General features: G+C 34.8%; 1 protein-coding gene across 1 annotated transcript in view; it reads right to left on the minus strand.

Moving 5' to 3' along the window:
- COL19A1 (collagen type XIX alpha 1 chain) overlaps positions 1 to 27327 on the minus strand; it is a 313880-nt gene that overhangs the window by 122253 nt on the left and 164300 nt on the right. The window contains exon 15 of the mRNA XM_077767252.1: positions 20981 to 21034. Coding sequence (XP_077623378.1) covers positions 20981 to 21034 — 54 coding nt within the window. The remainder of the gene's footprint in view (positions 1 to 20980; positions 21035 to 27327) is intronic.

Consider the following 27327-nt stretch of genomic DNA (forward strand, 5'->3'; position numbering starts at 1 on the left):
AGAAACTGAGTCTTAGAGAGGATGGATAACAATCCTTGGGTCACAGAATCAGGACTCACCCAGAAGTCTGCATGACTCCAGGACCCATGATCTTGAGGGTTTGTGTTGCTGAAGTGATGCAGAAGTTAACATTTTATTAATAAAAAGTTCAAGCAGCCATATCTCCATATAAGGTATGAACCCATCAAATGATGAATGGCCCTCCTTCCGCTGACAGTCTGTGAGCTGCTTTGGCTACATCACCAAGGCCATTCCACGGCTGAAGGAGCACTTTTCCCCACCAGCTAGCATTCAGGTGCACAAGTTGTAGGTCAGGGAAGAGAAGGAAAGTTGAAGGTGTTAGTAGGGAAATAAATGAAGACAGCCCCAGACAGAGTCCTGGGCAGAGACAAAGAGGCAGAGAAGCTTTTGTACTAGTATCAGGTACAAAATCAGTATCATCTGAAGTCATTCATTTTCCATTACACTGGATAAACCATTTTGTATATTCTGTTGAATTTTATTTCTTTGTAAAAAAAATTATGTTCTATTAAGCTGATTTCTGACCTGCTAATGGATCATAACACACAGTTTGAAAAACATGGAGATTATGGAACAGAATTTGGCAATGGACTTCGGTTAGAACCCAGCTCTACCAAGTTCTTGCTCAGTGACTCTTTAACTTGCTCTTTAACTTCTTTTAAGCCTCAGTGTCCTTTTCTGAAAACTGGAGAAAATAAACATGAACAGAAAAGGATGTTGTAACCAGGATAAAATAGAATTACTATGCATATTATTTTTATTCCTGTAATATTGCATACATATATTATTGGTGTAACAAAGCACCAACAACTGATGAAATGGCCCAAAATTCTGTACTTCTGTGAACAAGTCAGGTGTAGCCATGCCCAAATTAGGCATGTTCATCTTATCTAAAGAAAACTGGCTAGCACGAACCTAAGCTCAGCTACAAAGCTAGTTATCCTTCTAAATCCTTACCTGGATACCTTTAATGGTATCTTGCTTGCCTTTCCATGCACCTAAATCCAATACATAATTGCCTTTTAGCTGAGCTCTAGGGTGTTTAAATCCTTTGTGTAAAATGGATCCTCATATCTTACAAAAGTAAGTCAGACTATTGTTCACACCTCACCCATTCATTCCATTTTATTTTCTTCTTCCCAAGGAGAAAACCAAAAATGAGTAAGGAGTGTCCTCCTTCCTCTTAGAAAACTTTTTCAGATATTCCATTCACAAAAATTAACTTCCATTTAGCTCCCCTGCTTGTCTTGATCTGCATATAGATTCCAGAAGAATTAACATAGGTAGCCAGGAATAAAGCAGAGCAGAGTGTAAAACACATTAACCCAGCTAAGTGCACATTTCTCTTAATTATTACAAGGCTAAACTATTTTAAATGCTTGCTTAGCAATACTTGAATAAAAAGGAATTTTTCCGCTGGTGACAAGGTTTTTGTTACAGTTTTAGCCTAAAGTCAATGTAACTCACTAAATCAGTGCCTCTCTAAGTCTATGGTGGAAACTTCCAATTTGTTATAGACTGGTACTTTTATAAAATGTAATAAAACCAAATTACTAGAAAAAAGTGAAATAAGGACATGTTTACTATTGGGTTCAAAAGACATAAAATACTTTGATAAATATAATCAAACAAACTTAACAGAGAAAAAAAGAAAACATTTATAAAACTGTACACATTGTTGAAAGTGTGTATATATGCTGATAATAATGATTCATGCTTATGCTTGGCACTGTTAGTCCTTTGCCATTATGATGAAACAAAAGTTATGAGTGAAACAGTAATTCCCTATGCTAAGTGCCTATGAACTCTCTTTTAAAGCAAACTATTATATCAGTATTTAAAGTTTTAGTGTAAAAACTTTATACTAAAGCTTGCTTCTTGTTTGTTATCATATTTAATCTAACTTGAACTGGCAATGCTACTCATAGGGCATAACTTATCTAAAGAGCTTCATTGTTTTATTTTACTGATACTCAGTATAGAAATAAGTTTAACAGAGGTAATGAAATAAGAGATTCCAAACTGGCTTCAGCAAACTCAGAAAAATAGTCTTTACAACTTTGATTAAAAACATGAAGTGATGCTGCTTTTTCAAAATTCATCTTTAATCTTCCATCAATAACCAGGTCCAGTGATCTGTCCTATAAATTTTTGTTTAATTCAAATTATTTTTCAATGAAAGAAATGAATTTGGCATCAATTTTGGCATATACGAATATTAATTTCTTATATGAATCTTCTGATGGAAAATAAAATTCAAAACCTTCTATCAAATGTTAAAAATATTTGATGGCAAGTTTCACTGATGTAGAATAGCATTTCTCATTTCTTTAGTAATGGTTGTAAAACTATGAGAACATATTGGAACATTCTGTAGAAACTTCAGTTTCTCCTCTTCAGTTTTCTTCTGCCATTGGAAAATACACTGCATTCTTCCTCTGCATGGAAGTACTGATATTACTAAAAATACTGAAGGGGCACCTGGGTAGCTCAGTTAGTTGACCATCAGACTCCTGATTTTGATTCAGGTCATGATCTCATTATTTGTGGGTTAGAGCCCCATTCAGGCTCTGAGCTAACTGTGGAGCCCACTTGGGATTCTCTCTCTTTCTCTCTCTCTCTCTCCCTCTGTTCTCCCCTCTCAAAATACATTCACAAACTTAAATACTGAAGACAGGCAAATAAGCAAGTTTCTAAAATTGTCCAAATTACATTTTTAAAGGTGAGAAATAACTGGTTTCTTCTTTTTCCTTTTAAATACCCTACCTACTCCCACAGTCCCTGGTAACCACCATTATAGTTTGTTTCTACGTGTTTAGCTTTTTCAGATTCCACATACAAGTCATATCATATAGTATTTATCTTTTCTCTGTGGCAACTTATTTCACCTAGTATAATGCCCTGAAGGTCCATCCATGTTGTCCTAAATAGAGAATCCTCCTTTCTCGTGGCTGACAAGTATTTCCTTGTATATATACACTACATCTTCTTATCCGTTCATTTGTTGATGGACCCTTAGGTTGTTTCTGTATCTTGGCTGTTGTGAATAATGCAACAATGAACATGGCAGTGTAGTAGGTACCTTTTCAATATAGTGTTTTCATTTCCTGTGGATATGCCCGGAAGTGGGATTGCTGGCTCATATGGTAGTTCTATTTTTAATTTTTTGAGGCACCTACGATGGTTGTACCAATATACATTCCCACAAATAATGTGTAAGCATTCACTTTTCTCAGTATCCTCGTCAACACTTGTTATCTCTGTCTGTCTTTTTAAAAATTTTTAAACATTTATTTATTTTTGAGTGACAGAGAGAGACAGAACATGAGTAGGGGAGGGGCAGAGAGAGATGGAGACACAGAATCTGAAGCAGGCTTCAGGCTCCAAGCTGTCAGCACAGTGCCCGATGTGGGGTTGAACTCACAAACTGCGAAATCATGACCTGAGCTGAAGTTGGACGCTTAACTGACTGAACCACCCAGATGCCCCCCTCTCTCTCTCTTTTGATGAAAGTCATTTTTAATAGGTGTGAGGTGCTGTCTCATTGTGATTTTGATTTGCATTTCCCTGATAAGTGATATTGAGCAATTGGTTTCTTAACTTGCAGTAACAGTGAACTGATTCTACAAGTCTAACCTACTTGACAATCTTTTTCTCCTCAATAACCATAACTAAGCATGCAAGAATAGTGGTTTTGACCATTTTCCATGCTATATCAAAATTTTCAAAAGTCTCAAATTTAACATATTAATCTTTACAAAATAACAGTTTTTACCATGTTGCTAGGCCTATTGTTTCGTTTAACTGATATTTGTTTGTTAACAAGATTTTCCTGATGAAGGAAGCAATGTTCTGGTTTACATTCCAGCATAAGCTCCCTAATCAGGGTAACTGCTCCGGAATACTCCCCATCACTGCAGCTGTGTTGTCAAAATATACTCCTGTACAAAAATTGAACTCTAGACCATATTGTTGACAGTGTCATCCTTCATATTTTTCTACAGCTCAGAAGTGAAGAAGCTGAAGAAAAAGGTTTTTCCTTCTATCACCATCATCTACAATTATACATATTCCAAAAGAACTGCCGTGTGAGCATTACTTATGCATTTGTCAAGACGTAGTAAAAATATTTTGCTAGCTTTATTTGCTCTTTGAATTGATATTAGCTAGTTTTTTTAAAAAAAAGTCAAGCCATGTAATCTATTTCCAAGCAAATGTCTTTGATGTCATTTTTCACTGATGCCTTAGCAAGTCTATGTTTATTTTTGTCTCAGCAATGTAAAGTACTCCTTTATAAGACATCTTCAAAGCGCTAATGTTTAAATATCAAGTATTGAACATTTGCTTCACTTGGCTTTTTATATCAAAGTTCATTCTTCCCCAATTCTTTTGCTTTTGAACTTATTTATGTTTTATGTGTAAATGTTGCTACATTTTGATGATTTCATTGCTTCATTAGACAGTTCATCCCTGCAAATAACATGCTTCATTAGACAGTTCATCCCTGCAAATAACATGATGGTGAAATAAAACTTCACCATCAATGAGCTGAACTCAATATATGAATGATCTATCATATTTCCTAGTAAAACTAATATCAATTCTTTTGATCTCTATTTCTTTGCAGTCACTTTCATGGTCATCAGTTAGTTTATCTCTGATGAAAAGATGTGTCAAAAACTCCTATGAAGCTTGTTTTGCCATTAGTTAGTTGAGGTTAAAAACAAATAATATAAATTTTACTTCCCTAACTTGACTAAAACTTAAAATAATTAAAAATAATAATCTATGAAAATAAATGATTACATTTTCTTAGATATTTTGTGAATTATCATTGAGAAACGAACCTCAAAATGTCACATGTTTTGTTGTTGCCCTGCTTTTATGACTGGTAGGCAGTTAGCACCCTTGTGAATCCATGTGGTTCAACAACACACAACTCACATCTAGCCTCCTGGATGAGTATGATAATCACTGGAATACACACCCATATTGAATTGTTACAAAAGTTTCTGAACATGTATTTTCAATTTCTGTACTTATCATGGTCCAGTATCAATTATCTGAATACCAGACTTGAACAGCATTACACAGCACCTACAGTTTATTAACTCCTATCTCTTTTATGGGGACAATCCTCTCAATCTTGACTTCCTTTTAAATTCTTTTGACTAGGTGAACAATGGTCTAGGCTTTAAAAGAAAGCAAATACACGGGTGCCTGGGTGGCTCAGTCAGTTAAGCATCCGACTCTGGGTTTTGGCTCAGGTCATGATCTCAAAGTTTGTGAGTCTGAGTCCCCCATTGGGCTCCATGAGGACAGTGTGGAGTCTGCTTGGAATTCTCTCCCTCCCTCTCTTTCTGCCCCTCCCCTGCCCATTCTATTTCTCTCAAAAAATAAAGTTAAAAGAAAAAGAAAAAGAAAGCAAATAGAGGGGTGCCTGGGTGGCTCAGTTGGTTAAGCATCTGACTCTTGGTTTCAGCTCAGGTCATGATCTCACGGTTTGTGAGTTTTAGTCCTGCATCAGGCTCCATGCTGACACCGTGGAGCCTGCTTGGGATTCTCTCTCTCTCTCTCTCTCTCTCTCTCTCTGCCCATCCCCTGCTTGTTCTCTCTCTCTCTTAAATGAATAAATAAATAAATAAATAAATATTTAAAAAGAAAGCAAATATGGGGTTAGTTTTGAGGAAAATCCAGATAGAGCAGGGTCTATTTTCTCTGAACCTGTCCCTTTTTCCTCTTTCTCCATCACATCGTTCTCCCATGTGAGGATGTTGTAAGCACATTATCAATGGCAGTCTTGTTTCATTGGCTGAGACTTCCCCACCCAATTAATCATTCATCTTAGTGTTGGTTTAGCTCATTCCAATGTCTCCAGAGAGTGATGATGCTGACATTTTTGTAAGAGAATCAAAATGAGAATAAATAAAACTTAATCAATTTTAAGTCATAGAACATTTTCCAAGAGCATTCTAATTCGATTTTTCAAGGGAAGTCTACAAGACTTTCAAAATCTGAACAGGAAGAGTAGTAGGATTTGAGAAAGGTCCACAGATTTATCTTTGTAATCCTGTTATTGCTAGAAAATGTGTCTAACTGTTAAAAATAATGTGGCAGAAAAAGAAAGCAAATTGTTTGTTTTTAAGAAAACCCATTATAGGTAATTAGACTTGAAGTTAAAAAGCAAGATATATAGGAGTATGGAGGTGGAGCATGAGAGAGATCATTAGGATTGTTGTTAAGTCTTGAGAATAAAAGATTAAAAATGAAAATGTCATCCCATGTGGGGTGTGAGGAATTTACCTATTTCATTCTTTGCTTCAGTTTTTCTCAAATGAGAAATTATCTAATGAAAGTATATTAGACACACTCAAGCCATGCAATTTTGACAAAACAAAAAAGGGACTAGTGCACCATTCTCAATATTAAATTAGAAGCATAAGTTCTTTTGAATTAGTAATTTTTCTGCCATCCCCGTTTTACTTTGAAAGGGTTTTTATCTCTATGGCAACAACTGCAAAGAAATACATTATATTCATTTCCATCAGTTCCCATTGAAAATTATTTTAAGCCCATAGTAAGTTAGCAGTATAGTACACAAATATTTATAACCATAACCCCAAGGATGTATTGATAAAAAGCCAGAGGCAGGACTACTTATATAGTAAATCAGTCCCTTGACATTTCCTAGCTTGGGAATTATACTTAGTTAGCATGTTTCAGAAATTTTATATCATTCGAGAAAAAAATAAGTGACACTTTACAGAATGTGTACAAAGATATAAAAAGTGAAAACTTGTCAAAAGAAATAAAAATAAGAACAATTTAATTTTGGCAGTATTTTACTCTGACATCATTTCCTTTATACCAATAAAGCAAAATTTTCTAAGAAGTTAGAATTGTATTCTCACAAAATGGATTTCTAAAACAAAGTTAATTCAAACAAATGGCTGACAACAGAAGCTCTTGTAAGATATCATGGGTAATTTACAAAGGAAAAGAGGCACGGATAGAAAGGGTAAACGAAATGACTACACTTCACCAGATGCTTAAGAATCTAGCAAAATTCTGAAATTACAATAATAGATCTTTTTTTTTTTTCCAATGCCCTGCCTCCCTTCTACCTTTTTAGTTTGGCTTCCTCTATTTCTATCTTTCTCATTGCTTTTACTTGAGTGACTTGGGCCTGCTGTCCTAGTAGTTATAAATTTTACTCGCCTGAAAACATAAACCGTCTTGAGACCAACGCCACTTATGTGTTATTAAGTCATATGTATGCTGAAAAATTCTTTCTGTATGAGATAAACATGCATAGTTCCTTGACTCCTACTCTGTACTCTGTTTTAAATAAAAAACAATTTATTATTGTTTCATGTTGCTTGCAACTTCAGTTTCTCCCTATTTGTTGACTTCTTTGCCTCGGTTTGTAACTGTACTGAATTAGTAAATAAAACTCAACNCTGAAAGAAGCATCCATGCCCCTCCTGTTTTTATTCATTATTTATTATTGTTTCATGTTGCTTGCAACTTCAGTTTCTCCCTATTTGTTGACTTCTTTGCCTCGGTTTGTAACTGTACTGAATTAGTAAATAAAACTCAACAAAATGACAAAAAAAAGCTTTTCCTTGACCTCTCCAGATGTGATCTTAAGCCATCTCTCTTTATACCTTAGCTTCTGAAAAAGAATAGTCAATAATTCCCTAACGTTCTCAATAACTACTATACTTTCAAGACCTGTAAAATGTCTTATCTGCCTCTGCACAGCATAGTTACTCTTAAAGCCAGCCTTGTTCCAGATCACCAAAGGCTTTTGCTCAGACCCCTTCCTCCCTGATGTCTCTGAAGCATTTCTAATCAGTTGACTATCCCCTTCTTTTCAAAACTTTTCTCTTATTCCATTTCTTTATACAGTTGACCCTTGAACAACTCAGTGGTTAGGGCTGCTGACCCCTGCACAGTTGAAATCTGTGTATCTTTTGATTCCCCCAAAACGTAACTACTAATAGCCTCCTACTGACCAAAAGGCTTATTGATAACATTAGTAGTCAATTAACATATTTTATATGTCTTATATACTATATTCTTATAATAAAACCAGAGAAAAGAAAATATTATTAAGAAAATCATAAGGAAGAGAAAATATATCCACAGGACCGTGTTTATCAAAAATCTACATAATTAATTGAACCCGCACAGTTCAAACCCATGTTGTTCAAGGGTCAAATGTACTTTTAACTTATTTGCCTCCTACTCACCCCTATATATAAGTTTACCTTAATTTCAAGGTTCTGTCCTCAGTTCTTTTCTTCCTACAATCTCTCCCTTGGCCATCCTGTCTAGTCTGGTGACTTAATTATCACCTATGAACTTATGATTTCTTAACAGAAAACACTGTCTTCCTTATTATCTCAATCCAGGTTTTAAGGAGCTGGTACATTTCCATTTGCAGATCCTTTTGGCTACTCTAATGCTATAGGCTGGACACTGACTCATCTCCAAGAGAATATTCTCCTTTGAATTTTCTACTTTGGTTAAAGGCACTATCACCATTTCAGATTTGATAATTTAGTCACCACTTTTGACACTTAAGTCTATTGCCTTGTCTCTGCTCAATCTGTATCTTTGATATCTGTTCCATATGGTCATTTCACATTATTTTTATAAGTATCACCAGAGTTTAGCCTTTTATTACTTATTGATGAGACTAAAAAATAGTTCTCCCACTTGCTTCAATATAAAACACACACATTCACACCCTATTTGTCTTTCTCTCATGATGAGGTAATTATTCATCAGCATTTTCATCATGTCTTCCCTTCTCCTCAAAAACCATGAAGGGCCCTGCACTGGTAATGTTAAGGATGATGTTTATTCCTCCTCTGGGTACAGACGTTGGTGGTGGCATACTTGGTGCCCTGCTACCATGAGTGCTGGCTGCCAGTGCAGTCTGTGCTCTTCTCCAGAGGTTTGCCTTAGTCGACAGGAACTGCATTGCCTGGAGATACCTCAGAAGTTCCTACCCTTCAACCCACCCAGTGTGGTCGGTGGGTATTCAAGTCTCACCCCATACTCCAATATAGGGATAAATTCTCTGGGCTCCAGGGGACCTGGTGGGGTCTGGGTAAGAGTAGACTTCTGAAACCACATTTTTGCCTGTGGCCTTCCTCTTCCTTTTTCTGCTTCCCTCACTCATACAGGTCTCTTCTGAAAATCAGGTACACAAGAACTCCATCTTAGATTCTCCGTTTAGGGAAACCTGACTAAAGTCAACTGCCATGGTACTTCACATAAAACAGGCACTCAAATGTTTCTTAAGCAAATAAAATAGGCTTTCAGATTTCTCAGAGAGGTTTTCATTCAAAATGCAGTTGCTTCTCTCAAAATAGGCATTCTCACTTATTTTCTTCCTTTTCCAACTTTTTATTCATTAGCTCTTGTCTTTTTCTCTCAGTGTATGGATTTTGGTTAGGCTGTATTTATGAGATCTTCAAATTCTTTTAAAGATAAACTATAAACATTATTGAATAAGTACACAATTGAAATGCTCAATTTAAATTTAGACACGATTTAAATGCATGCTATTAAAGCATTTTTTTTTGCAGGAGATGTGGAACATTGTAGAAAACACATGGCCAATGGAGAGTGTGTAGTGACAGGTTTTAGTACAGCAGAAAGTATGGCACTATTTCCTTCAATAGTATTTTGCTCTTTTCATGATATTTTCTGGGGTTAATGCTCTTTAGGATTTTTAAAAGTTTTTTTTAAAAAATTCATTTATTTTAAGAGAGAGAAAGAGTGAGTGAGTGTGTGCTGGGAAGGGGCAGAGAGACAGACAGAGAGAATCCCAAGCAGGCTCCACGCTGTCTATGCAGAGCCTGATGTAGGGTTCAGTTCCACAAATCGTGAGATCATGACCTGAGCTGAAATCCAGAGTCAGACACATAACTGACTGAGCCACCCAGGCACCCCAGAGTTAATGTTCTTAAGTAGCATTATTAATGAATAAAATATTATTATTATTGAATTCATGTAAATGGTATGTGTTTATATTATTGAATTTTATGTGCATATGAGGCAATAAATCTACTTTTAGATATTCTTTTTCATGGTCCCTTAAGATTCCTGACATTGCAAATACAAATAACAATCCTTGCTAGTGTTCAGGTGTGCATAGTTTAGTTATTTTAGAATTACAAATGACAAATGACAGGGGCACCTGGGTGGCTCAGTCGGTTAAGTGTCCGACTTCAGCTCAGGTCATGATCTCACGGTTTGTGGGTTTGAGCCCCGCTTTGGGCTCTGTGCTGAAAGCTCGCTCAGAGTCTGGAGCCTGTTTTGGATTCTGTGTCTCCCTCTTTCTCTGACCCTCCCCTGCTCACGTTGTCTCTCTTTGACTCTCAAAAATAAATAAAAAACATTTAAAAATTAAAAAAAAAGAATTACAAATTACAAATAACATAGTGGTCACAGCATATGTTGTGTACTGTTATGAATTTTAAAAGTACAATAAAAACACAGATATATACATGTATATGTATGTACGTGATCTGCTAAACATGTTAAAAATGTCAAATGCATCTATAACTATTCATGAAAAAAATATCCAAGTGCAAGTTTACCTGGTTTTTAAGGAAAATTAGGAAAAGCCAGTTCTAAGCTATTTCTGGAAAATTCAAGAACTACTCTGAATACTATTATGCCAAATATTTAGAAATAAGAGTACTGTACCCTTTACTTATATTCCATAAAGGAGAAATTTCCAACTTGCTAAGAATTGTTGCATCGCATTTATTTTGCAATGGTTCTACTGACCCCCTGAAAAGTGAAATACAACATACTGAGAAAACTAAAGCAGTATAAAATTAAGCTTGCTTTCAGAATCTGTGCTATCACCTAAGGTATTAGTATAGTATAGTATAGTATAGTATAGTATAGTATAGTATAGTATTAGTATAGTATACTACAAAAAATAGTATTTTGAGTTTTACAAACTTGAGGTCTTGTATTGTTTATTATAAACATAATGTTGGCTTGCAAAGTCATTAGGCCATAAAAATGTTTCATGTTCCGAGTGTTTTTCCTTTTTGATACTTATATGTTTATATTTCCCAAACTGATTAATGACTTGTGATTAATTCTTGGTTTTGGCAGCTGCTTTCATATATATTCACTGCATTCCAAATGGATAAATAACTCTGTACTTGACATTCCCAATGGTAAATGTACCAAATAGCTACTAATGTATTCAGTGTGATGTTCTGAACAATACTGATGCAGGAATATTAGCATACTGTCACTTTGGAGGAAAGTGCTTTCTACTTTTCCATTCTCTTTAAGTGTTTCTATGACTAAGTAGTTAATATTTATAAGATTCTTTCATAGAACACCTGTTACCAGACTGCATTCAAAGTGCTCCTGACTTAATCTCAGAACATACCTGAGGGCTATGTTGTGATGAAACAGATAAATTTAGATTAGAATCTTGAATGATTTGCCAGAAGTCAGTGAATCCAGTCTCACAGCTGGAAACAGAACAGCTCTGTTCCTCAGATCCCCACTGACCAGCCAATGCTTGTTCTCAGTTGTTGGTTTAGGATAAACAGGACATGGATACAGAACAGGAACTCTTTAGAGTGTTTGGAGACCACAAAAGGACCAATTTCCCTCTCTACAGTTGCCCCTTATAATGTGTGGCCTTTGATATAAATATTGTGATATTTATATTGATAAATGATTAAAAATATTGGCTTTGGTCAAATTCTCATAGTCTCCATTTTAAAGACATGGAAATCTGGGTTTTGGAAAGGAACCACTAAACCACAGTAAGGGCTTCTTCTTATACAGAATAAAGAGATTCATGGCCTGAAGACTAGAAGAACTGTTGAATGTTTCTGGACATCAGTTTCATTATTTGGTGGACAGGAATGACACCACTGCTGCCTTTCAGTTCTAAAATCTGACAACTGGATGTCCCTGAAATGGCCCCCAAGACCGTTCTCTGAAGCAGTTCCCTGTCCCTCTGGGCCCCCTGGATGATGTGTCTCCAGTTTAAAGGAGGCCACATAAGATGTTGTGCTTCTTACACAGCAGAGACCAGTTTTGGGTCTATTCACATAAATAAATAAGCCATTCGGAATCAGCATTCTGTTTACAAAATATGAAATCTTTCTCTTTATTAATCCAAATAACAGATAGCTGTTAAAGCTATTCTGTTACAATACAAATGGTGTCATTTGACCCTTTATTTAAATACATAAGAACCTCAGCTTGTTGTGGTTTAACGACAATATGAGTATTACTGGAATTAAACCATTGGTTACAATCTCTGTTTCTTGTTACAGCCTTCCCAGGGCACTTTGTGAAATCTTCTGCTTTAAGTGCTCTACAGAGACTCACTAATTAGAGTGAAGTTTACCACAATGGACCACAGGCACACTGTCATTAAGTAGCTGTGATAATGATCTAAGGGGTGGCCTGTTTTCATAATGCCTGGGCCACATCTCATACTATGTCTTTTTTCACCTGTTCCTAATTAGACTGAGCTAGAAGTCTCCCAAAGTCTTGTTCCTTTACCTTTTGCACTAGTCAGAGTGTGAGTCAAAGTAGAGGAGTCCTTGCTACACAACTACTCCTTTGTGAACATTTGTTTGACATGAACATATATTAGCCTCTTTCCCTTCTTCCTGCCTTACTCCATTGCTTCAGCAATTATATTTGATGCAGCTTTCTTTGGTGGACACCAAACCAAGCTGGAGTAAGCAAGAGTATCTGGGTGGCAGGACACTAGGAGAAAATTGTGAAGTACAAATTTTAAGATAAAACAGACCAATGTCATTCCTTGAACTTCTTTATCAAATTTCTCTGAAATTCTGATTCTGTATCTTGAGGAGCATCTAACGGACAATATTAGAAGCACTAAATCATACCTTATTATATGACCAGTTGATGAAGTCACATGCTTAATAATGAATCACATGCTACTGGGACTTCATCAGTTAGAACAAGCAGAGGAAACTAATATGCAAAGTAATGAATGATACACTTTTGCTACTAGAAATGTATCATATAATAAAGGTAAGAAGACTACTATATTATTCTTATATTCTATACTGATTTCCTGCTTAATCTCTGAAATAGGGTAAAAGATGATGAAAGCATACAGATGACTTTTATATTTACTTTTTTATACACACATGTAACATATAACACCCAAAGCACATAAGAAAGAATTGAATAAAGTCAGATTACAAATGTACAAAATCTGTACATGAGATATATAAAGATACAGATACTTATAATGTTTGAATGCTTTATATTCCTGGTAGAAATGGTACTTCATACCAAAAGAATATAAATGCAAACTAAACCATCATATGCTTTTCATATGGTAGAATTTGTATTACAGTATATTTTTTTCTCATACAGTGACTACTTTAACTCAGCAAGAGTTTTCTTAGTTATATAATATTGACCTTCTATAAATATTAATTTTAATAGACTTATTGGTAAACAGGACAACTAGATAATTTTAAATGGTAAGTGAGTTTCTAGAAAGACAGGAAATAAAGATAAAGAGTAATATCATGTACTGAAACAGTAAAGGTTCCCCAAAGTCTGCTATGGAGCTCTGCAAAGAAAAACACAGGGATAGGGTTGCCTGGGTGGCTCAGTTGGTTAAGCATCTGACTCCTGCTTTTGGCTCAGGTTGTGATCTCATGGTCAATAAGCATGGTTTTAGAGCATGTCATGAGTTCAAACCCTGCATTGGGCTCTGTGCTGACAGTGTGGAGACCTGTTGGGATTTACACTGTCTCTCCATCCACCCACCCCCACTGCCCCTGCTAGCATTTTCTCTAGAATTTCAAAATAAATAAATAAACTTAAATATAAGAAATTCAAGGATAAATAAATTTGATCATTTTTATCCTCTGAGTTTCATGTTTGGTTTTGTACATTTGAGTAAGATGTTGCGGAAATCTGCATAGCCCTTGGAACCCTTCGGAACACAACTTCCCAGTTACCCATCTAAAAATGTTATATAGGATCTAAAAGGATATTTCTTGGAAACTCTCAAGGTAATTCTTAAGGAGATATCCTTAAGAAATTTCATAGGAAGTAAATGGAAAAAGAGGTCATCTGTATGCCAGGAAGTTTGAAACATGTGCAATAAACATGAAACATTAGTTGTAAAATACAGAACCTCTAAGATGTTATTTATAATATGTATATTTACATATTTATATATGGATCCAAGCCAAAAAAGGTAATGTCCTCCCTATATTTATATTCTACCTAGGACCAGAATTAAAACCATTGTTAAAAAAAAAAAGTTGACTTTTTCCTTTTAGCAATTCAAATTCTTGGTACAAGGATACCAGCTATAGCATTAGTGAGTGAGCAGAATTATGGATACATTCACTGTGCATTTTAAAGGTCAGAGTCACTTTCAATGCACAGAGATAAGAAGAGAATCTTCTATTTCTCTCTCATCTTCATGTGCAACTACTTTCTGAAGCCAAATATTCAACATTACTCATTCTTTTCTTTATAAGGCTCCTCCCTAAAATTCAAGCCCATGTGCAATAATTTAATCTCAACTACAGACAATTGTTAGTGGTTTCTACCAGGCCCTGAACTCACTTCATTGGAACTATGAGGTAATTCTATGACTCTGAAATTAGCACTGTGGAGTAAGCTACCCTAAAAAATTTTTTTTTCACCATAAAATTTCTGTTCAGGATCAAAATTAGAACCCAGCAATACAAAATGCAAGAGTGAGATTATCATCTTGGTCCAATCAGACAACCTTTATTTGGGGCAGTAACTAGATGGCTCACCAACAAAATGGTTTTTTTTTCCAGAGACCGGAGTGATTTCTTTAAAAAAGTCCATAGTGGTTTCATGCCAACCTTGAGACTACTCAGACATGCACTTAAAGTGACAAAAATGGAAAAATCCAAGGTTACATTAAAACAGTAATTTTTTTACATTTTGGGAGGTGCTATTAAGAATATTAGGAAACCTTATAGGAATCTACGTCTTGGAATTTTTATAAATGCCAGTTCTTTTGAGATATTTCATGTAAGCTTCTATAAACATGCTTAGCTGTCTGAATAACTCCTCACTGAGGTACTTTTCTAGATTTCCATTCAGTTCCTGTCCTTATCACTCTACCAGATTCCCCACTGGTGCCTCTCCTTCCTCAAAATTCACCCCCTAATTTACATCTTTCTTGTAATTTTCATTTCTTTTTTATATAATTCTTTTTTTTACTTTTTTAAATGTTTGTTTATTTTTGAGAGAGAAAGAGAGCAAGTGAGAGCACAGGGGAGGGGCAGAGAGAGAGAGGGAGACAGAGAATCCGAAGCAGGCTCCAGGCTCAGAGGTGACAGCACAGAGCCTGACACGGGGCTTGAACTCACAAACTGTGAGATCATGACCTGAGCCGAAGTCGGACTCTTAACCAACTGAGCCACCCAGGTGCCCTCAATTTTCATTTCTAATGCTCTCTCAATTATTCAACTGAAACTTCTCTCTCATTTGGCACCAATTCCATCCGCCTCTTCTTTTATCCAACATCTTTCCTCTGACTTTGTTCCAAAATTTAATCCTGTTCAACCCTCCATGCATCCTGAAATGCTCTTCTGTTGACTTTTTGGCCCTGCAGTGTCCTGGTTCCCTATCCTAGCCCTTCTCTGATCTCATCATGGGCTGAACATCCTCTTGGCCCGCATGCTGTACTCCCTCTCTGATATACTCTCATTTTAGGCTTAGGGTCCATGCTAAACATTATCTGAATTTTTAAAATTGTGTTAATCTATAAAGGACGTGAGACTTAAAAATGTGACAGCTGAATGTTTTACTTCTAGGACTTCATAAAGATTACAAAGTAAAAAATAGATATATAATGGCATATGACAGATTCAAAGAAGGAACTCAGGAGGCTAATAAAAAACCCACAAATCCCAGATATATATTGCCACCAAACATTGTTGGGGTTAAGAGAAGCTTTTAGGTACAAGAAGCATCCTGTTACTATATTTTATTAAATGAAAACTTTATAATCTAAGATTTAGCATCTTAAAAGACGGTGAAAAGAATAAAATGAATTTATTAATTCGAAACAGAATTTTGGTGTGGTACTTGGAGAGAAATTAGGGTTCGTATTGTGCTTACATTAAACTGTACACAAAGGGTTAAAGAGAAAAAAAAGGAATTTATCAATCAGAATCTGTATGGCTTAATAAAAATAATAATAGTAATATTACCATGTTTCAATGATGTTTGATATTTTTCAAAGTATGTGACACCTATATTTGAAACTAACCATAACTATGAGATATTGGTAGAGTAGAAGCTATTAGGTATTGAACCATTGAGGAAAACCAACAAGTTAATGATTTGTTTAAAATTAAATGTTCTGCTTTCATTAAAAACATTTGTGCCCCAAAGTAAAGTATTTAAGATTTGCCACATATTTTATATGTCATTGCAATTAACTTAAAGATAGTTAATTCCTTTCTGATCAAACACCTGTAATCAAAATATAAGTTTTATTGACAATGCACCATCAAAAAATAATTTTAAATTCATATATTTTTCTGTTGTTTTCTGTTGCAAGATTCAGTGAAATGGGAAACTAGTATTCGTTTATAGTACAAGTGTATGTAAGTACGTGTGTATGTATACACACACATATACACATACAAGTACATTAATATGTTTAAAAGAGCTGAGTGCTACCTAACTCTTGAGCAGAGAAGAAATGGTAGCACTAAGATGGACCTAACTGCAAATATGTAAAATGATCATTTCTTTAATTTGCTTCCCTTTTAAGTAGCTTAAAAGTAGAGTAAGTCATGGAGTGTACTTGGAAATAATAATTTATAAATGTGGATAATGCCAATAATATCTGTTCCAGCTACTTTCCTCAATAAATACAGCACTTGTAAAAGGCAGCAGTAATAATAACAAGCCATGCCTAACGGTATCTATAAAATTCTATTACATTCTTTAGTTTCTGACACTTGTGTTACTCTTGGTAGAAGATAAAAGTAATATCAAATTATTGACACTATACATATTTATAAATGGAATAAATTTGCATAAGGTAGTGCCTGAACTTTATCATTTGAATATGTTCCTTCATAATTATCACAAAGAATACAAAAGTTTAATTTATTCTTTAACCCACCTTCCTCTGAAATGCAAGCTTTGATATGGTACAATTTTAATTTGAAGCGTTATTATTTTTTACAGCCTCATTTGAATACTTTTTTTCATTTCAGTGAGTATCTGACAAAGGCTCTCATAATTATCTTACAAACCAAATTAAGAATTGTGGGTGGGAAAGAGGTAGAGTTCAACGTATTTGTACACAATTTAATTATCATGCCACAAGAACATCAATGGCAATCAAGATGGCAGTCTTTGCTGGTGTTACATGAACTTGTCAGCTTCTGTTCTGTTCAGGATTTATTAAAGATTTGCATGAAGACTTAGAGGAGGGGCTTATCAAATTTTAAGGTGACATAAAGCTGGGAGCTATTTCATTGGAAAAGAAAACTAATAGAATGATATTAGGGACCAAAATTCAGAAGACAAAATTTAACAAGGACAAGGATCAATTCCTACTCCGTGATTCAAAAAGGCAACTGGACAACAACAGGATGGATGAAGATCTGACTTGGCAGAAGTTTTCGTTAAAATAAAAGAGAGGGAACATCAAATTGATCACATGTTGGTACATATGAAAAGTGAGATATTACTGTTCATTTAAAACTTTAAGAGGATGGATCTCATGTCAAATGTTCTTGCCATGCACACAAACAACTCTCCCATGGGAAGAATAATTCAGACAAAATGACTTTGACCTCACCTCACCCACCTAGCTCCATAATTTCTATCTCAAACCACCTACAGAGTATATGTTTTTGGTCATTGAACTAAATCTGTTTATTACTTTTTCTACTTTATTGAGTTACAGTTGGCAAAAATTATATATATATAAGGTATACAACTTGAGAATTTGAATATACATTGTAAACTATTTGCTGCAATTAAGCTAATTGACATATCCATCACTTCACAATTACCCTTTTTTGTTCTTGTGAAAACACATAAGATCTGCCTTTTTACCAAATTTCAAGTATACAATATTAATTATAGCCTTGTCATTATATATTAGATCTCTAGAACTTATCTTGTATAACTAAAACTATACACCTTGCCCAACAACTCTCCTAGTCTCCTCAGCCCCTGTTAATCACCATTCTACCTCTGTTTCTATGAATTTGGCATTTTGGATTTAGACATTTAAGTGAGACCATGCAGTATTTGTCTTTCTGTGTATCTGACTTATCTCACTTAGCATAATGTCCTCCATATTTACCCATGTTATCACAAATGACAGGATTTCCTCCTTTTTAAAGACTGAATAATATTCTATTGTGTGGATTTGTGTGTGTGTGTGTGTGTGTGTAATCACATTTTATTTATCTATTCATCTCTCAACATATGTTTAAGTTGTTTGCATATCACGGGAATGCAGGTATTTCCTTGAAATGCTGATTTCATTTCCTTTGGTACCCAAAAGTGTTAATTGCTGGGTTGTAGGTAGTTCTATTTTTAATTTTTAAAGAAACTTCCATGCTCTTTTCCACAGTGGCTGTCCCAATTTACATTCCTACCAACAGTACACCAGGGCTCTCTTTTCTCTGTGTCCTTACCAACACTTGTTAATCTCTTGTCTTTCTGATAATAGCCATTTTAACAAGTGTGAAATGATAGCTCATTATGGTTTTGATTTGCATTCCTTGATGATTAGTGATATTTAGCACCTTTTAATGTCCCTGTTGACCATTTGTATATCTTCTTTTGAGAAATGTCTATTCAGGTTCTTTGCTCATTTTTAAATTGAGTGATTGACGGTTTGCTATTGAGGTGCATGAGTTCCTGCATATTCTGGATATTAATTACGGGGGTATAATTTATCACTCAGTTTCCAGGAAAGGAGCGTTATTAAAAGGAAAATGTCCCCTGGATGCTGAACATAGAAAATAACTCAGAAACATGATCCTAGATGCAGTTAGACATCTTGGTCATCATTGTGAGAAAACAAAAAAAGAAGCTTGGAAATTAACTTCCCAAGGAGATCATTTCATCTAGCCCTCAGTCCCCAGTGGTTTAAAGGCTTAAGGCAGACTCAAAAGCCCAGAACTAGAGTAGTTTTTTATTTTTCTCCCTAGGACTACTTAAAACTTTGATCAGGTGGATTAATGAATGCCTGAATAGAGAGGGGCTTCAGAGCCAAAGGGGAAGCTGTAATTGTACATACAGGTGTTAGTAGAACTCAAGTATACTTGTGAGTACTACTTTATAAATAATTTTAAAATATCAACATAATTCCACTTATTAGCCATGTGTCTTATCTGATTTGTTTAAAAACCTTAGTTTCTCTATAAGGATGGTAGTATTTTATATTTCTTAGAGCTATTATGAGAAATAAATAATGAAATAATAAAATGAAGCATTTAGCACATTATAGATAACCCATAAATCTTAGTCATTATTTACAAAAGTTTTCCTTTTATTTTCTTAGCCATCAAAATTTATTAATAAGCCTTTTTCTGCTTACTAAACTAGCCATTGGGCATAAAAAGCAGACACATAATTTTTTAATTTTTAATTTTGATATTTCCCAAAGCAAATCTTAATTGTCCCACCAGAAACCATAAGAAACAAAAACAAAGAAACAAAGCCACTTTAGTAGAACAAGTTAGTTTAAAAAAATATGCAGAAGCATCGTCTCAATCTTAAGCTCCAGTTGAAGTATATGGTCCATAGTGTTGGGCATACTTGCAACATTTTGCTCTGCCCTAAATAAGAACGCACATATTCAGTCCCATTCCTGATACCTCCAGAAAGTCCATGAGTATTTTCTGGGAAATACTATCAGTGTGTTAGAAGTCAGGAATCCACATAAGTGAAAGAGTTAAGACAAATGGGATTTTATTAACCTGATAAAAGCTAAACCATGGTAAAATACATTACCAGTTCCCAAATATTTGAAGGACTCTGATATACTTGAGGCAAAAGACTTATTTGCCAGAGGGCAGAATGGGAATAACAAATAAAAAATAACTAAAAAAGAGATCTGGGGTTAATATACTGGAACAGTAAAACAGAACATGGGATTTAGAATCAAAAGCCCCCAAATCCAGTCCTGGCCTACTTTTTATTAGCTCTTTGACTTTTGGCAAGTCACCTAAACTCTGAGTCATACAATCCTCATAACTAAGGTAACAAAAGTTAATAATAATAATCATGTGAACAGCCACACATAAAATGTTTTGAGACTTTAAAATGATTTGAAAATAGTAACAACAAGCCATAAGAAAGGGGTACCCCATTGCTAAAAATATTCAAGTGAGGCTGACCCATTATCATCGCAGGGGGTCCCTTTACTGGAAGAAGATAAGACTAACAATTTTTTCACTTACTACATATTTTATCTCGAAGGCAGTAAACAGTAATGAAAGAAGAATTACAATACATCACTAATGTCAATAATTTAATTCGGCTAAAGACTGTAGTTAATATCCACAATCTTTTCAGAGTTCATGAACAGGCTAGAACTCCACAAAGATACTCATCCACTTAACTCTGCAAAGATCAGCTTAACTCAAAACTCCAAAGTATGACCAATTTGTCCTAGATCAAATTACAGTTAATTCATTTCACCTAAAATATGTCTTTACATTTGTGCTGCCAATCTTAAAGATAGAGAGAACTTTCTGGATTGTGAAAGCTCCGTCAAAATCTCAAATTTCAGCCTTTGGATACTTAATACTGTCCTTATGCCCATCTGCTTGCTGTATTTTAGGTTTATTATTATTAATGTTCGAAAATAAGTGAGCCTGAGACAGTAATGGCTGCCAGTTGTTCCAAGTTTACTTACCCTCTGACCTTCTTTTCCAGGTGGGCCTTGTGGGCCCTGTATCTGCAGGGAGCCCTGGTGTGGGTGGGAGTGAAGGACACATGTTAGTAGACTGTTTCAAGCATACCTGCCTCACAATGAATGTTGTGAAAATTAATGCCTACTTTACTGATTAAGCAAAACTTCTAAAGTGATTTGCGCTCTTCCAAAGTTAGGCTCCATAATATATTAAAAATGGTAAACTGTTCTTCTATGACTGGCTTATCTTTAGAGTTAACTTCAGAAAAGAAAAAAAAAGGCAATTCCAAATCAGGGGTGAAGCCAGTGTTCACTTCAGTGAAGACTCCCATATGGTCAGACTCCCTTATGTTTCACCAAACTACCATAAATAAGTAGTAACAATATTTGCAAGCAGGGGGAAGAAAAAGGCTCTTTCTATATTTGAATTCTATAAACACAGCCACACTTTTGGTTGTGAGTAGCTCTGTAAGTAGCCTCTGAGAAAACACATGGTTATGACTTTGGCTTCAACATATGTCTCTTCATAACATTTAATTTTTAGTATCACAGACGTTATTTAACACTTTCTCACATTATCAATAGGCAGAAATATAATCGTTTTTTTCAGATTGTAAAAAAGGCCCAGGAAAAACCAGGTGCTATTGATCTGTAAGTCAAGACTCCTGATCATCAGTTACTTTTATACTGGAATTCTTACTCAACACGAAACTCAAAATGATCATATAGCAATTTTTTAAACTGTCAGTAATTATTGCCTCTTTGAAAGTTTCTTCTTAGCTCTTCTGATGCTTCTTCCTTCCCTATTCAATCTTTTATTTTTTATTTTTTTTTTAATAGTTTATTGTCAAATTAGTTTCCACATAACACTCAGTGCTCATCCCCACAAGTGTCCTCCTCCATGCCCATCCCCCCCTATTCAATCTTTTAAAGTTTAGACTTATTTTCTTCTCAGTGCTCATTCCCTCACCATGATTTCATGTACTGAGGCCTTTGAATATTCTAGTCCAGTGACTCCAAGATTTATAGCCCAGGTTATTTGTGAGCTGCATATCCACATATCCAATTACCTGCTTTCGATACTCTAATATCTCACAGGCATCTGAAACTTAGCATATCAGACACTGAAGTTAGGACCCTCTCTCCCAAACTGGATTCTCTTACAGCATTCCTCAACTCAGTAAATCCACACAACATTCTGCTAGTGTTCATGCCAGAAATCTAGAGCTCACCCTCCATCCACACTTTCCACTCAAACCTCTGTTTCGCATCTAATTACCAAGTCTTGTTGGTGCATCCCCAAAGTATATTTGGAGCCATTTATTTCTTTACATTACAGCAGCTCCAATCATCTCTTCTTGCTTGCCCATCTGTAAGAACTTCCCAGTTGAACCACACACCAACCACCCCATTCTCCACATCACAGCCAAACTCATCTTAACAAAACACCTGACCTTCCCTGACTTTCCACAGGAAGGGATGAATGTCTTGGTTCATCAGTCCTAAAATGCCTTGTACTTGTCCTTTAAACTACTTATCATACGTTCATTTAAATGATTGCTCAGGTAATGATTCACCAAGCTCTAAGGATAACAAGTAGAATCTGTGTCTTAGTTAACACTATGTGCCTATTAATGTCTGAGTGGAAAAATTTATAGTGGGAAATCAATACACTTTACTAAGTTTTTGGGTAAATTCAATAATTTTCAAAGGGTTTTACAATTATTAATGATTAACTTATCATATATTAAATGCATAAATGGTTTGGAATAAATGAGAAATCTAGTAATTCATATTCAAACAAATCTGAATTTACCACCATTCAGGAAGAAACCTAATTTGTTACCCAATTTTAAAAAACTTATAATACATTTTTACATTATGACCTTCTTTCTTTAAAAGTTGTGGTTACTTTTAAACTAAAACAGGAAGGGCACCTGGGTGGCTCAGTCAGGTAAGCATCCGGTTAAGTGTCCGACTTCAGCTCAGGTCCTGATCTCACGGTTCATAGGTTCGAGCCCTGTGTCAGGCTCTGTGCTGACAGCCAGCTCAGAGCCTGGAGCCTGCTTCGGATTCTGTATCTCCCTCTCTCTGACCCTCCCCTGCTCACGCTGTGTGTGTGTGTCTCTCTCTCGGAAACAAATAAAAAATTAAAAAAAAATTCTTATGGGTGCCTGGGTGGTTCAGTCGGTTAAGCGTCTGACTTCGGCTCAGGTCATGATCTCACCGTTCCTGAGTTCGAGCCCTGCGTCGGGCTCTGTGCTGACAGCCAGCTCAGAGCCTGGATCCTGCTTCAGATTCTGTGTCTCCCTCTCTCTCTGACCCTCCCCTGCTCATGCTGTCTCTCTCCCTCTCTCAGAAATAAATAAAACGTTAAAAAAATAAAAAAAATTTAAATAAAAAATAAACTAAAACATCATGCTTGTGATGACCTTTAATTATTTATTATGTATATATTCATTTTTTGTTTTTTATAGAAGAAACTTAAGTTTTAATGAATATCATAACATGCATAATTTCACCATCTAATTTTATTTTGAATAAAAAAGGTATTAACATGTTGTAATTTTTCATTCAGATAGCTTTCGTTTGATTAAAGTTGTCAGTATTTAATATAAATTAGTGTAACTAATTTTCAAAAAACATTAATACAAAGAACTCTGCATGTATCACAAGTCCTCAGTGTTTCCTCAAATCTTTCTGATTCCTTCCAAATAAAACACTAGTAAAATATATATATTTATTACTTTCATTTCTTTTATTTATCCTTAGAACAATTTAATGCCATAGGGGCATATAAAGCCTATGTTTTATTGATATAGGCAGGAATAAAAAACAAGGAATGAAAAAAGTCATCAGTTCTATTTGATTTCTTACAAAAAAGACACCTGCCAAATGATATATAACAGAGGAAAGTAGGCTAATTAGGACAACTTAAGGATGGTAAATTTATAATGTGCATAAGAAAAACAACTTTTGAAATCCAAACATACCAACTATTAATTACAATATAATTACAGGGAGTTGTGTCATTTTTTTTTTAAGACTGACACAATTTTGGCTTTAGATTAAACTCCTTGCTTTTACCCTTAGGATAGATTAAACTCCTTCCTTTCATCCTTAGGAAACTATTATAATTTCATGAATAGTCAAACTTATAAACAACATTTTTGATATCTATCCAAATGCTGACAGCTCTTTCATTGTTTTTAAACATGAGACACTAAAACATACACACACCAAATATTCATCAAGGAAGTACAATTAAGTCTGAGCCACATATAACCAAAATTGCATTCCCTTTACTAGTTCAAGAAATTCTATAACAAAAGCCTACAAAAATGCAAAAATATTAAACTTGATGTGGAATGGATTCAATAGATTCTAAATATTTATAAGAACTTTTGGTGTGCAAAGTCCAAATGTACACTCACACACATAAACTCACTAATAAGCCTCCTGAACGTTCATGATTCTGAATCCTATACCCCACCCCCACCTTATTTTGCCAAGTCTAGAACCCAGATAGATTTTTGATGAAACGTTAGGGAATTATTTTTAATCTCCAAAGGATTACTAACTATTTGAATTATCCATGACCAATTTTTAATCCTAACAACACTGCATTAATATTCAGAATATTTTTGGGCTGTTGTTGTTGAATATTAGTTGACATTTATGAAGAAAAATGGTATCAATACTGTCAGTAGCAAAACAGGTCCATCAACTATAAAAAAATCATATTTCTTTCCAAAATAAGAAATTAAAATTTGGGGATGACTCATTATTTACAATTATCCAGCTTACTACTCCTTTCATTTAGTAAAATCAGTGAATTTGCTGATCAGTTACTACTGAAAATTATAGATTAAGTAAGCTACAGCCTACTTAAACTTGGGTGGAGCTCACCATTTGTCTCAGACCCTTCGCCCAATTCTTTATTTCTCTGGCCTTATAAATGCCATTATTGTGTGTATTTTACTTACCCTTTTATTTGACGACAAGTCCTAGAGGACAGAGCATCATTTGTTTTCTATCCTCTATCACACTTATAGATGAGACTCAAGATATACTTAGTAAATTGGAGCATAAGGAAGAAAACACCAGGATGGAATACTGGGTGGTACTGGGAGGTGGTGATAGGAAACAGATTTCTGGTTGATAGCTAATCATAATTATTTTCAAAGCTCGGACTTAAACACATTGGAGAACTTTCTGTCTTGTCTGTATTTCTCATCTAAAGTAATTCAATTATCTGATGTCTAAGAGTAAAACTGTCTTACAATTCATTTAAGAATTACTCTTCTGATTACTCATCTCCATTATGGAACTTATTTAAATCTTCAACCACTATTTGATATTTTATAACTTAAATGACTTTTAAATTAGAGAATTGATATTTTATGTATCTTTGTGCACATGGCATATTTGTATAATCTGTGCATTGTTTTCTTAATTGATTTAATTTGCTGAAGAGTAATGCCTATTTACTTTTTTCTACTTTTTTCATCTTAGTCTGCTCTGAAAATCACTGTAAAGCAGATTATTCCTAAAATTTCACCAACATAAAGATTTCTTTCTTTTCTGAAAGAGAAGTATAAGAATGTATTTAGGATATTCATGATGTAAATTTCTGAATATGTTTACATAGGCATTCATTCCCTTTTTTTAAAATTTTCATTTTACATTTATTTATTTTTGAGAGACAGAGAGAGACAGAGCACAAGTGGGGAAGGGGCAGAGAGAGAATGAGACACAGGATCCGAAGCAGGCTCAAGGCTTTGAGCTGACAGCACAGAACCCATTGTGGGGCTTGAACTCACAAACTGTAAGATCATGACCTGAGCCAAAGTTGGACATTTAACCGACTGAGACACCCAGGCACCTCAATTTTTTTTTTTAAGCGAAATTCTGGACATTAAAAATGTAGACAGGGAAAGGCTGTTACCTCTTTTGGCTAGACTAAAACTATGTAAAAAATAGTCCAAGCCAGCTAAATCATTTTAAGTTGCAGTGGACAGCTATTATAGTGTGTTACATTTCACATAGCTCTCTCTGGACAATCTGCTGTTTAAGACAGCCTAGAGCTTATCATTATAGAAGCCCATGTAAATATTTAACTGAGAAATTACTTAGAATTAACTGGTTCAGAACAGAATTTTGAAGTGTTTAACAAATACAGCAGATGTTTAGAAGAGTTAATAGGGTAGATTAATTGCATTTAAACACATTTTCATTTGTGAAAAGAGGCAAGATATATTCATAACTTCTTAATCAAAGAAAGAAGCTGAAGTAAAAGAGGGAAGTTTCATTTTGAAATATTATTTGCAATCCCTTGCCAAGGATGTTGCAGAATACATGATACCTAAAATCTTCTTCAACAAAAATGTTATGTAAGTAAGTGTATTCTAACTGTTATGATAATTGCTTTAGGATATGCTTCATAGACTTAAAACATAAGATTAAGCAGAATCTTCCTAGATTCTTAAAATACCATGAGAGCATATTCTGTCTTTTAAATAGAGTGTATAAAATTAAAATGGAAAACAGAGTTTATCTGCCTTAACAGAAAATTTCATGCCTTTAATATGAAAACAATGGGAACAAATTTTAGAAGTTGGAAACATCTGAACAAAAAATCAAAAAGCAAATTAGTATAAATATAACAGATATATAGTCCAGTCATGCGAAGTGGTTTCCTCATATTAGTTCTGAGAAGCAGAATTCAAGAAGTTTATGTTAATAAATTAAAGGAGTGACCAGTTTTACATCATTTAATAGAACTGTCATGAACAAGGAAGAATTTCCCTAAGGGTGTGTAGGTATTCAGAAAAGGAATTCTATGTTATATATAAAAAGCCTAACATTTTATAACAAACAGTTGTCAGTGCACACTAGGAAACAGATTCTTTGTATTTCTTTGAAATACAAAAGAACCCCACAAAAAACAAAAAACCATAGAATCCCTTTCATACACTAAAACAAAACAAAACAAAAATCCCTGACAAACCTTTCCAATAATACTGACAAGAGAAGAATAAGAAGAGCTGTCACTAGAAAAAAAACTCTATAAAATATTTGTATGGACAAGAATGTTTCCATCATCGAATGGATCAAGAAGATGTGGTTTATCTATACCATGGACTACTACATGGCAATGAGAAACAATGAAATCTGGCCATGTGTAGCAACATGGATGGACCTTGAGGGTGTTATGCTGAGCGAAATAAGTCAGGCAGAGAAGGACAAATATCATATGTTTGCACGTATAGGAGGATTAGGAGGACCTTGACGGAGGAACAAGGGGGAGAAGAAGGGCGGAAATGGTGGGGGAAAGGGAGAGAGGCAAA

The sequence above is a fragment of the Crocuta crocuta genome, unplaced genomic scaffold, assembly GCF_008692635.1.
Source record: "Crocuta crocuta isolate KB4526 unplaced genomic scaffold, BGI_CrCroc_1.0 scaffold518, whole genome shotgun sequence".
Taxonomy (NCBI): domain Eukaryota; kingdom Metazoa; phylum Chordata; class Mammalia; order Carnivora; family Hyaenidae; genus Crocuta; species Crocuta crocuta.